Source organism: Oncorhynchus mykiss, chromosome 23 (assembly GCF_013265735.2).
Source record: "Oncorhynchus mykiss isolate Arlee chromosome 23, USDA_OmykA_1.1, whole genome shotgun sequence".
NCBI lineage: Eukaryota > Metazoa > Chordata > Actinopteri > Salmoniformes > Salmonidae > Oncorhynchus > Oncorhynchus mykiss.
This window is the reverse complement of record NC_048587.1, coordinates 47,066,917-47,079,921: the sequence shown is the minus strand read 5'-3', so window position 1 is coordinate 47,079,921 and position 13,005 is coordinate 47,066,917. Positions and strand designations below refer to the sequence as shown.

Sequence of the window (13,005 nt, the reverse complement as noted above, 5' to 3'; positions counted from 1 at the left end):
TGTCCATAGCAATAGTCATTTTAACTAACGTGAAATAAACAAAAATGATATGGTCCGAAAAACAAACTAAACTTAAATTAAATACAAAGTTCAAATGTCACGTGTTTCTGTGGGTCAAAGTTAAAAGTTCAAAATAACTATCGTATTCCCTCCGTTCGCGAGAATGGCTAAACATCATCCAGATTTGATATTTTGTAGAAAACAAGCTGGTGTTGGTAAGGTGTTTATTTGATGCATATCATTGCATTAGTACTTACTTCTAATAAGCAATGATAAGTGCCGAGCTCTTGCCCTTTGTTGAAAGTGTCTGGCTAGATAAGATAGCTTGCTAGAAACAGTTAGCACATTCATTTGCTAATTGTATTGGTCGCATACACATATTTAGAATATTTCATTGCGGGTGTAGCGAAATGCTTGTGTTCATGACCATAACCTGCTTCTTCACCCACCCATTAACGTTATTGCATCCGCCCATGCTATCAGCATGTCATATGCAGTGTTGCCAACTAATTTTCAGGGTAAGTTGCTAGAGGCAGGTTGACTTGTTGCTAAATGACGTTGTGATGTCATTGCGTGATAACGTAAAACTGCGCCATTACGTTACACAAATTGACTGGCCATCTAAAAAATAAGTGGCCACATTCTTGACCAACTATATTCATTGGGTTTGGCTTGTCGAACCCCTACTGCTGTTGCAGTCAGCCAACAATGATTTGCAATTTGCTGAAATTGCTGCAGGCCTTCTGCTGCCGTGCACGAGCTGAGCGCCTGCTGCTGACGTCACTCACAATGCTCTTTTGCAGCCAGGCACGTGTGTTGTGACTGAGTGTGTGACAGAGAAAGTCGTTATTGTGTCATTTAGAGGGAACATTTTAGCGTTTAAGTCACTTTTTAAAAGTTGCAAATCCATTTTTTTAAAGTGGTTAAATTTGTTGCCACGTATTGTTTGAAAAAAAAGTTGCCAGGGTAATCTGAAAAGTTGCTCAACAGAATTGCTAAATTGGCATCACTGGTCACATGTGCAACCAGAGGGGGAAAAAAACTCTAGACCACCTTTACTCCACACACAAAGATCCATACAAAGCTCTCCTCCGCCCTCCATTTGGCAAATCTGACCATATTTCTATCCTTACAATAAAAAAAACTAAAGCAGGATGTACCAGTGACTCGCTCAAAACGGAAGTGGTCAGATGACGCGGATGCTACGCTACAGGACTGTTTTGCAAACACAGACTGGAATATGTTCCCAGGATTCATCCAATGATATTGAGGAGTATACCACCTCAGTTACCGGCTTCGTCAATAAGTGCATCGACCAGAAGCCATGGTTTACAGGCAACATCCGCACCGAGCTAAAGGCTAGAGCTGCCGCTTTCAAGGAGCGGGACACTTTTTCCCCCACCTTTTATTTAACCAAGTAGGCCAGTTGAGAACAAGTTCTCATTTACAACTGTGACCTCGCCAAGATAAAGCAAAGCACAGAGTTACACATGGAATAAACAAAAATAGTCAATAACACAATAAAAAAATCTGTATACAGTGTGTGCAAATTAAGGAGGTAAGGCAATAAATAGGCCAATAGTGGCAAAATAATTACAATTTAGCAATTTACACTGTAGTGATTTATGTGCAGATGAGGATGTGCAAGTAGAAATACTAGTGTGCAAAAGAGCAGAAAAACAAAACACATGGGGTGAGGGATGTAGTTGGTTGGATGGGCTATTTACAGATGGGCTGTGTACAGCTGCAGCAATCGGTAAGCTGCTCTGACAGCTGACGCTTAAAGTTCGTGAGGGAGATATGTCTCCAACTTCAGTGATTTTTGCAATTTGTTCCAGTCATTGTGAGCAGAGAACTGTAAGGAAAGGCGGCCAAAGGAGGTGTTGGCTTTGGGGATGACCAGTGAAATATACCTGCTGGAGCGTGTGCTACGGGTGGGTGTTGCTATGGTGACCAGTGAGCTGCGATAAGGCGGCGCTTTACCTAGCAAAGACTTATAGATGACCTGGAGCCAGTGGGTTTGGCGACGACCATGTAGTGCGGACCAGCCAACGAGAGCATACGGGTCGCAGTGGTGGGTAGTATATGGGGCTTTGGTGGCACTGTGATAGACTGCATTCAATTGGCTGAGTGGAGTGTTGGAGGCTATTTTGTAAATGACATCGCCGAAGTCATGGATTGGTAGGGTAGTCAGTTTTACGAGGGTATGTTTGGCAGCGTGAGTGAAGGAGGCTTTGTTGAGAAATAGGAAGCCGATTCTAGATTTAACTTTGGATTGGAGATGCTTAATGTGAGTCTGGAAGGAGAGTTTACAGTCTAGCCATACACCTAGGTATTTATAGTTATAAATGATTTTAACGCCGATACCGATTGGAGGACCAAAAAAGTCGATACCGATTTTAATCTACCAATTTAAAAATAAAATAATAAATAAAAATAAAATTATTTTTATTTTTTGTAATAATGACAATTACAACAATACTGAATGAAAACTTATTTTAACTTAATATAATACATCAATAAAATCAATTTAGCCTCAAGTAAATAATGAAACATGCTTCAATTTGGTTTAAATAATGCAAAAACAAAGTGTTGGAGAAGCAAGTAAAAGTGCAATATGTGCTATGTAAGAAAGCTAACGTTTCAGTTCCTTGCTCAGAACATGAGAACATATGAAAGCTGGTGGTTCCTTTTAACATGAGTCTTCAGTATTCCCAGGTAAGGAGTTTTAGGTTGTAGTTATTATAGGAATTATAGGACTATTTCCCTCTTACCATTTGTATTTCATTAACCTTTGACGATTGGATGTTCTTATAGGCACTTTAGTATTGCCAGTGTAACAGTATAGCTTCCGTCCCTCTCCTCGCTCCTACCTGGGCTCGAACCAGGAACACATCGACAACAGCCACACTCGAAGCAGCGTTACCCATGCAGAGCAAGGGAAACAACCACAGGCTCAGAGCGAGTGACGTTTGAAACGCCATTAGCGCGCGCTAACTAGCTAGCCATTTCACATCGGTTAAACCAGCCTCATCTCGGGAGTTGATAGGCTTGAAGTCATAAACAGTGCAATGCTTGCCTACCACCGCTCAGTCAGATACTTAGATGCTTGTATGCTCAGTCAGATTATATGCAACGCAGGACACGCTAGATAATATCTAGTAATATCATCAACCATGTGTAGTTAACTAGTGATTATGATTGATTGTTTTTTATAAGGTAAGTTTAATGCTAGCTAGCAACTTACCTTGGCTTACTGCATTTGCGTAACAGGCAGTCTCCTTGTGGAGTGCAACGAGAGAGATGCAGGTTGTTATTGCGTTGGATTAGTTAACTGTAAGGTTGCAAGATTAGATCCCCCCCGAGCTGACAAGGTGAAAATCTGTCGTTCTGCCCCTGAACGAGGCAGTTAACCCACTGTTCCTAGGCCGTCATTGAATATAAGAATGTGTTCTTAACTTACTTGCCTAGTTAAATAAAGCTATATAAAAAAATCGGCGCCCAAAAATACAGATTTCCGATTTGTTATGAAAACTTGAAATCAGCCCTAATTAATCGGCCATTCCGATTAATCGGTCGACCTCTAGTCCACATATTCTAAGTCAGAACCGTCCAGAGTAGTGATGCTAGGAGGGTGCGGGCAGCGATCGGTTGAAGAGCATGCATTTTGTTTTACTAGCATTTAAGAGCAGTTGGAGGCCACAGAAGGAGGGTTTGTATGGCATTGAAGCTCGTTTGGAGGTTTGTTAACACAGTGTCCAAAGAAGGGCCAGATGTATACAGAATGGTGTCGTCTGCTTAGAGGTGGATCAAAGAATCACTAGCAGCAAGAGCGACATCATTGGTATATACAGAGAAAAGAGTCGGCCCGAGAATTGATCCCTTTGGCACCCCCATAGACTGGCAGAGGTCAGGACAACAGGCCCTCTGAATAACACACTGAACTCTATCTGAGAAGTAGTTAGTGAACCAGAGGAGGCAGTCATTAGAGAAACCAAGGCTGTTGAGTCTGCTGATTTAGAATACAATTATTGACAGAGTTGAAAGCCTTGGCCAGGTCGATGAAGACGGCTGCACAGGACTGTCTTTTATCGATGGCGGTTATGATATCATTTAGGACCTTGGGTGTGGCTGAGGTGCACCAGTGACCAGCTTGGAAACCAGATTGCATAGAGGAGAAGGTACGTGGGGTTCGAAATGGTTGGTGTTCTGTTTGTTCATCTGGCTTTCGAAGACACTAATCCGGACACTAATAAGAAATCCCACAAGGCCCTCAGACAAACCATAAAACAGGCAAAGTGTCAATTCAGGACTAAGATAGCGCCGATGTAGTATGATTCAAACGGTCGTCAGAATGTGGCAGGGCTTGAAAACTATGACGCACTAGAAAGGTAAACACAGCCGCGAGCTGCCCAGTGACGCGAGCCTACCAGATGAGCTAAATGCCTTTTATGCTTGCTTTGAGGCAAGCAAAACTGAAGCATCCATGTAAGCCCCAGCTGTTCTGTATGACTGTGTGATCACGCTCTCCATAGTCGATGTGAGCAAAACCTTTGGACAGGTCAACATTCACAAAGCCACGGGTTCAGACAGATTACCAGGACGTGTACTCAAAGCATGCGCAAACCAACTGGCAAGTGTCTTCACTGACATTTTCAATCTCTCCCTGATTGAGTCTGTAATACCTACATTTTTCAAACAGACCACCATAGTCCCTGTGCCCAAGGAAGCGAAGGTAATTTGCCTAAATGATTACCGCATCGTAGAACTCACGTCTGTAGCCATAAAGTGCTTTGAACGGCTGGTCATGGCTCACATCAACAACAACATGCCAGAAACCCTAGACCCACTCCAATTTGCATACCACCCCAACAGATCCACAGATGACGCAGTCTCAATCGCACTCCACACTACCCTTTTCCACCTGGACAAAAGGAACACCTATGTGAGAATGCTGTTCATTGACTGCAGCTCAGCGTTCAACACCATAGTGCCCACAAAGCTCATCACTAAGCTAAGGACCCTGGGACTTAGGGCTAGGCGACATGGCCAAAATATTATATCACAGTATTTAAATTTTAAAAAAGAGACTATTTTTAGTTTCTGAATAATAAACGTAATATATTTGCTTTATGAGTAGTGTGTGACCCTAGGGTGGCAACACATATATTCTAAGTGATTTCAATGAGTCTTTCTCCATTCTGATTGTGTTATACTGTTCAATTCAACTTCAACCAAAACAAATTTCAGCACTTTTATCATTTCTGCATTTACTGCACTCAATTGCACTGGTAGAAAAAGTACCCAATTGTCATACTTGAGTAAAAGTAAAGATACCTTTTTAATAGAAAATTACTCAAGTGAAAGTGAAAGCCACCCAGTAAAATACTACTTGAGTAAAAGTCTAGAAGTATTTGTTTTTAAATGTACTTAAGTATCAAAAGTAAGTAAATTTTATACATTTAAGTATCAAAAAGTGTGAATTTATATTGAGCAAACCAAATTGCACCATTTTCTTTTTTAATTTACGGATAGCCAGGGGCACACTCCAATACTCAGACATAATTTACAAACAAAGCATTTGTTTAGTGAGTCCTCCAGATCAGAGGCAGTAGATGACCAGAGATGTTCTCTTGACAAGTGTGTGAATTGGACCATTTTCCTGTCCTGCTAAGCATTCAAAATGTAATGAGTACTTTTAGGTGTCAGGTAAAATGTATGGAGTAAAAAGTACAGTATTTTCTTTAGGAATGTAGTGAAGTAAAAATACAATTTGGTCTACACCATCACTTGTATTAGCTAGCTACTTTTGCTCTTACTCAGTACATTTATTAGCTAGCTATTAGCATTAGCGGCTAACAATTAGGGTCTCACAAGATTTAGGGCAACTTGCTAAAAAAATACAAACTTGCTGATGTAAGAAACACAAACTAATAGTAACATTCTAGAACGCTAGTGGATTTATATTAAGAAGCAAAGTGAAAACAGCATTGTTGTCATCAACATTGTTGCATGTGCTGCATTGACCATGCAGACTGAACACAAGTGTCTCGTAGTTGAGGAACATCAAATGCGCTCCTTAAGTGACTTAAGAAGTCTGTGTGGAAAGTGGCACAGAGAGAGAACTGAGAGAGGTGACTCAAGTAGCGAAGTAAACTATATTGACATTACACATGGCGTATCACATTTAACAAATCAAACATTCAAATACCGGTATAGAAGGTAAAGTAAAAACCCTAACCGGTCCCTGCATAAATACCGGTATATCATAAAATGCTGTATACCGCCCAGCCCTACTGGGAATAAACACCACCTTCTGCAACTGGATCCTGGACAGGCTGGCCCCAGGTGGTAAGGGTAGCAACAACAACACATCTGCCACGCTAATCCTCAATACTGGGGCCCCTCAGGGGTGCGTGCTTAGTCCGCTCCTGTACTCCCTGTTCACCCATGACTGCGTGGCCAAGCATGACTCCAACACCATCATTAAGTTTTCTTAATCACTGATGAGGCAGCTTATAGGGAGAAGGTCAGAGACCTGGTGCCAGCACAACTCTCTTTCAATGTGACCAAGGCAAACAAGCTGATCGTGGACTACAGGAAAAGGAGGGCCGAACAGGCCTCCATTAAATCGACGGGACTGAAGTGGAGCGGGTCGAGAGTTTCAAGTTCCTTGGTGTCGAAGTTATACAGCTGCACCATTGAGAGCATTCTGACTGGTTGCATCCCAAAAAAGTGTCAGACTCCAGTCACCCAAGTCATAAACTGTTTTCTCTGCTACCGCACGGCAAGGGGTACCGGAGCACCAAGTCTAGGACCAAATAAAGAAGACTACTGAATATCCTGAACTAATGAAATGGCCACCCGGACTATTTACATTTGTAAACGCAGCAAAAAAATAAACATCCCTTTTTCAGGACCCTGTCTTTCAAAGATAATTCGTATAAATCCAAATAATTTCACAAATCTTCATTGTAAAGGGTTTTAACACTGTTTCCCATGCTGGTTCAATGAACCATAAACAATTCATGGACATGCACCTGTGGAATGGTCTTTAAGACACTAACAGCTTACAGACGGTAGGTGATTTAAAGTCACAGTTATGAAAACTTAGGACACTAAAGAGGTCTTTCTACTGACTCTGAAAAACACCAAGTAAGATGCCCAGAGTCCCTGCTCATCTGCATGAACGTGCCTTAGGCATGCTGCAAGGAGGCATGAGGACTGCAGATGTGGCTAGGGCAATAAATTGCAATGTCCGTACAGTGAGACGCCTAAGACAGCGCTACAGGGAGACAGGACGGACAGCTGATCGTCCTTGCCGTGGAAGACCACATATAACAACACCTGCACAGGATCGGTACATCCAAACATCACACCTGCGGAACAGGTACAGGATGGAAACAACAACTGCCCGAGTTACACCAGGAATGCACAATCCCTCCATCAGTGCTCAGACTGTCCGCAATAGGCTGAGAGAGGCTTGTAAAAGCCTGTTGTAAGCCTGTTGTAAGGCTTAGGGCCTGAGGGCTTGTAAGCCTGTTGTAAGGCAGGTCCTCACCAGACATCACCGGCAACAACGTCGCCTATGGGTACAAACCCACCGCCGCTGGACCAGACAGGACTGGCAAAAAGTGCTCTTCACTGACGAGTCGCAGTTTTGTCTCACCAGGGGTGATGGTCGGGTTCGCGGTTATCTTTGAACGGAATGAGTGTTACACTGAGGCCTGTACTCTGGAGCGGGATGGATTTGGAGGTGGATGGTCCGTCATGGTCTGGGGCGGTGTGTCACAGCATCATTGGACTGGGCTTGTTGTCATTGCAGGCAATCTCAACGCTGTGTGTTACAGGGAAGACAACATCCTCCCTCATGTGGTACCCTTCCTTACATGACCCTCTAGCATGACAATACCACCAGCCATACTGCTCGTTCTGTGCGTGACTTCCTGCAAGACAGGAATGTCCGTGTTCTGCCATGGCCAGCGAAGACCCCGGATCTGAAGCCCATTGAGCATGTCTGGGGCCTGTTGGATTGGAGGGTAAGGGCTAGGGTCATTCACCCCAGAAATGTCTGGGAACTTGCAGGTGCCTTGGTGGAAGAGTGGGGTAACATCTCACACCAAGAACGGGCAAATCTGGTGCAGAGGAGGAGATGCATTGCAATACTTAATGCAGCTGGTGGCCACACAAAATACTGACTGTTACTTTTTGTTCAGTGACACATTATTCCATTTCTGTTAGTCACATGTCTGTGGAACTTGTTCAGTTTGTCTCAGTTGTTGAATCTTGTTATGTTCATACAAATATTTACACATGGTAAGTTTGGGTCAGTCATGGTGTGGGGTGGCATTTCTTTGGGGGGCCGCACAGCCCTCCATGTGCTCGCCAGAGGTAGCCTGACTGCCATTAGGTACCGAGATGAGATCCTCAGACCCCTTGTGAGACCATATGCTGGTGCGGTTGGCCCTGGGTTCCTCCTAATGCAAGACAATGCTAGACCTCATGTGGCTGGAGTGTGTCAGCAGTTCCTGCAAGAGGAAGGCATTGATGCTATGGACTGGCCTGCCCGTTCCCCAGACCTGAATCCAATTGAGCACATCTGGGACATCATGTCTCGCTCCATCCACCAACGCCACGTTGCACCACACTGTCCAGGAGTTGGCGGATGCTTTAGTCCAGGTCTGGGAGGACATCCCTCAGGAGACCATCCGCCACCTCATCAGGAGCATGCCCAGGCGTTGTAGGGAGGTCATACAGGCACGTGGAGGCCACACACACTACTGAGCCTCATTTTGACTTGTTTTAAGGACATTACATCAAAGTTGGATCAGCCTGTAGTGTGGTTTTCCACTTTAATGTTGAGTGTGACTCCAAATCCAGACCTCCATGGGTTGATAAATGTGATTTCCATTGATCATTTTTGTGATTTTGTTGTCAGCACATTCAACTATGTAAAGAAAAAAGTATTTAATAAGAATATTTCATTCATTCAGATCTAGGATGTGTTATTTTAGTGTTCCCTTTTATTTTTTTGAGAAGTGTATTTATTATGGATCCCCATTAGCAGCAGCTACTCTTCCTGGGGTCCAGCAAAAATTAAGGCAGTTTATACAATTGTAAAACATTACAATACATTCACAGATTTCACAACACACTGTGTGCCCTCAGGCCCCTACCCCACCACTACCACACATCTGCAGTACTAAATCCATGTGTACGTGTGTGTATAGTGCGTATGTTATCGTGTCTGTGCCTATGTTTGTGTTGCTTCACAGTCCCCGCTGTTCCATAAGGTGTTTTTTTTATCTAATTTTACTGCTTGCGTCAGTTACTTGATGTGGAATAGAGTTCCATGTAGTCATGGCTCTATGTAGTACTGTGTGCCTCCCATAGTCTGTTCTGGACTTGGACTGTGAAGAGACCTCTTGTGGCATGCCTTGTGGGGTATGCATGGGTGTCCGAGCTGTGTGCCAGTAGTTTAGACAGACAGCCCGGTGCATTCAACATGTCAATACCTCTCATAAATAAAAGTAGTCATGAAGTCAATCTCTCCTCCACTTTGAGCCAGGAGAGATTGACATGCATATTTTTAATATTAGCTCTCTGTGAACACCCAAAGGCCAGCTGTGCTGCCCTGTTCTGAGCCAATTGCAATTGCAAGTCTTTTTTTCTGGCACCTGACCACATGACTGAACAGTAGTCAAGGTGTGACAAAACTAGTTGGAACTGCATTGTTGATAGTGTTAAGAAGGCAGAGCATCACTTTATTATAGACAGACTTTTCCCCATCTTAGCTACGACTGCATCAATATGTTTTGACCATGACAGTTTACAATCTAGTGTTACTCCAAGCAGTTTAGTCATCTCAACTTGCTCAATTTCCACAATTATTTATTACAAGATTTAGTTGAGGTCTAGGGTTTAGTGAATGATTTGTCCCAAATACAATCCTTTTAGTTTTAGAAATATTTGGGGCTTATTCCTTGCCACCCACTCAAACTAACTGCATATATTTGAGTGTTGCAGTCATTTCAGTCGTTGTAGCTGACGAGTATAGTGTTGAGTCATGCCCATACATGAAACTCTGGCTTTACTCAGTCAGTGGCATGTCGTTAGTAAAAACTGAAAAAAGCAAGGGGCCGAAACAGCTACCCTAGTGAATTTATCTATGCATTTACCTATGCATACCTGTACACCCGCACATTGACTCAGTACCAGTATGACCTCGTTGCTGTTATGTATTGTTACTTTTTTATTGATTGGATTATTTAAAACTTTTGTTTATTTAGTAATTTTTATTAACTCTATTTCTTGAAGTGCATTGTTAATGGCTTGTAGTAAGAGTTTCACGGTAAGGTAACACCTGTTGTGTTCGGCGCATGTGACAAAACATTTGATTTGAACGTTATAGCTATGTGATGCTGGTTAAGTAGACTAGCTAGTAAGATAATAGCTCTTGATCATGTCTCTCAGTTCCATTAAACATGAGTCATTGGACAAAGGCATCTTCTGTAGTGGGGAGTTTTGTTAAGATCCCCGACGCTCGGTCTGAACATTTAAGTTAACATGCATCGCTTGTGGAATGGTTTTGGAAGCATAAGGAACTTATCAGCGAGAAACGCTGAAGAAGAAAAAAAGTCTACACACCTTGATAGGGTTAGTGTTCTCACACTGCCGTATCTCCATGTTAGACGCATGTCTATGTTAGGCGAGGCCACCACCTGTGCTAATTAACTATCTAGCATGCTCCTCCGAACACCTGTGTGTGTGTAAGTGTGAATCGGGAAGTGTAGTTTTGTTGGATGTATCTGTGAAACACGTAGCAGTTTTTATTTTAAAAAATAGTGCGTTTCTTTCTCACTGATGGAAGGTAATAAGCGTTATATGTTTCGAAAGTCGTATAGCAAGCGGTGATTATTGATGTTTCTAAATGTTAAAAACCGCGTCGGGATTGTAGTTCACATGAGGCAGTTGTGGGCGAAGCTAATGGCTAATAACTAGGGAGAAGGCGGTAAGCCCCTTGAGTTTTTGAGAGCTTGTAAGATGTCTTATTGAGTGCATAACCCTTAGCTTTATGGAGCAATGCTTTGTTGGCTGGCTACATTATTAATGTTCACTCACTGTTTGTTCTATTGTTTACGTTTCAGCTATTGGAAGATTGTGCGAGAAATGTAAGTTTCAAAAACATGTTTTACATAATGTCCCTTTCTCCCATACAGGGTGTATTTGCTGACCTTTAATTTACCCTCATAACTCCTAGAGTAGATCGTCAACACATGGTTTACTTTTATATTGAATTACCCCAGTTCAAAATGCCACGGCATTAAAGTCTTATCCCCCTCTTCCCTCCTCTCCTAGGTGATGGAAAGTGTGTGATCTGTGACTCGTATGTGAGGCCTTGCACACTGGTGCGCATCTGTGACGAGTGCAACTACGGGTCGTACCAGGGGCGCTGTGTCATATGTGGAGGTCCCGGGGTGTCTGATGCTTACTACTGCAAAGAGTGCACCATCCAGGAGAAAGACGTTAGTTACCTGCTCTCTCTCTCGTAAAAGGTGTAGAAAAACCTTCACACCATTCAATGCTCCTGTATGCAATGTTTCCAATAAACTATACAGAATCATTCAATATTGTGCTTCTTCAACATATTCCGTTCTTGATCAATGTCGTGTGAAAAATGGAAAGGTGTCTGAGATGCTGAGTAATGATATGTGGTTGTACAAGTAATGTGTGGTTGTAATAGTCATTTTGAACAATCTCAATGTAATGTGAGAATACACCAACAAGATATTTTTTCTACTCCTCTCCTCTGTGACAGCGAGATGGATGCCCCAAGATTGTGAACTTGGGCAGTTCAAAGACTGACCTTTTCTATGAACGGAAGAAGTATGGCTTCAAGAAGAGGTGAAGACAGGCCTGTTCAACGAGTGCTTTGCTTCTGTTTTTTTGTATGAACGTTTTTACCTTTGTGTGTGAACATGTTTTGACAATACAATAAAGCTTTATTTTACATTATTGCAATGCACATGATTGCATTTTCCCTGTAGTTTTGGGTTAATTATCTAGTGTTCATAATTTTATGAGATGAACTGAGTTTTACACATGAATGAAATCTAATTTCATATAATGAAACTAGAACTGGGAAGAATTACCATCAGGAAAGATTGGCAATAGTTTCCCACAAATCTCTATTCCCCCAAACAATGAACTGGAGTGCCTCTCGTTGTTTAAGGAAGATTTTCAGGGATGGTTCCATCACTTGCAAATCTAATACACCTCTGCATGTTAATTTGTTAAAAGCATGTGCTTCCACAATGCTGTATTCTACTGTGTTATCGGTTTAATGGTGGAGTTAGACGACCCGTTTAGTTTTTACATGCCAAAGTGATTGCTTTTTGTAAAAATGCTTTATCTGCCTTCACAATGGAAACTACTTCGTAAATTTGAACATATTTTATGGAAAATATTGTAAAAACTATTGGTCGCTAAATCCGGGAAAATGACGGACCATGTAAAAACAAAACTGTTGATCACTAAATACGGTTAGAAGGACCACGTAAAAACGATTGGCTGGTATGCCTTCACCTGTTTGAGCAGTAAATGCCCTCACCCGCTATATACTTAACGTATGGGTTGGTTCTGTCCTCAATAGTGCTGTCCAGTTAGAACATGATGTTGAGGCCCATCACTGTACTCATGATAGTCACCACCACACACAGACCCAGCTGTTTCCTTTGAAGATGTTTATATGGTTTTGGTAATCCGAATGACTTGGAATCTTATTGTTATGGCTATTTTGATGCACACACAACATTCAGACATTCGTGTTACTGTCGACAATAAACAGTCCTAAGGAACATGTCTTCTCCCTTCGGATAACGCTGACCTGAGTGGGCGGGTGCAGTGTTCAGTTGTGCATTTCCAATCGCTCTGATTGGTTGGGAATGGCAGGTCTATGATGGTTGAGGGATAACTAAGGTAGGCTGAGTAGCCAAACTAACGGGT

General features: G+C 42.4%; 1 protein-coding gene across 2 annotated transcripts; it reads left to right on the top strand.

The window, feature by feature from the left end:
• The first annotated feature begins 108 nt into the window (after positions 1 to 108).
• LOC110502870 (PHD finger-like domain-containing protein 5A) lies at positions 109 to 12,025 on the top strand. Of its 2 annotated transcripts, none has more exons than XM_021581211.2 (4): positions 109 to 215; positions 11,148 to 11,171; positions 11,359 to 11,525; positions 11,819 to 12,025. In XM_021581211.2, the coding sequence occupies exons 1-4, from the start codon at positions 164 to 166 to the stop codon at positions 11,906 to 11,908; spliced, it is 333 nt and encodes a 110-aa protein (XP_021436886.1). In that variant the 5' UTR covers positions 109 to 163; the 3' UTR covers positions 11,909 to 12,025. The 2 variants fall into 2 exon arrangements, with proteins under 2 accessions (XP_021436886.1, XP_021436888.1); XM_021581213.2 differs by lacking the exon at positions 109 to 215 and adding an exon at positions 10,743 to 10,870.
• Positions 12,026 to 13,005: the final 980 nt, after the last annotated feature.

Coding starts and splice junctions, on each gene's coding strand:
- LOC110502870 (XM_021581211.2), top strand. CDS start 164: ATGGCTAAACATCATCCAGATTTGATATTTTGTAGAAAACAAGCTGGT. Junction 11,172..11,358: donor TGGAAGATTGTGCGAGAAAT/GTAAGTTTCAAA, acceptor CTCCTCTCCTAG/GTGATGGAAAGTGTGTGATC. Junction 11,526..11,818: donor GCACCATCCAGGAGAAAGAC/GTTAGTTACCTG, acceptor CCTCTGTGACAG/CGAGATGGATGCCCCAAGAT.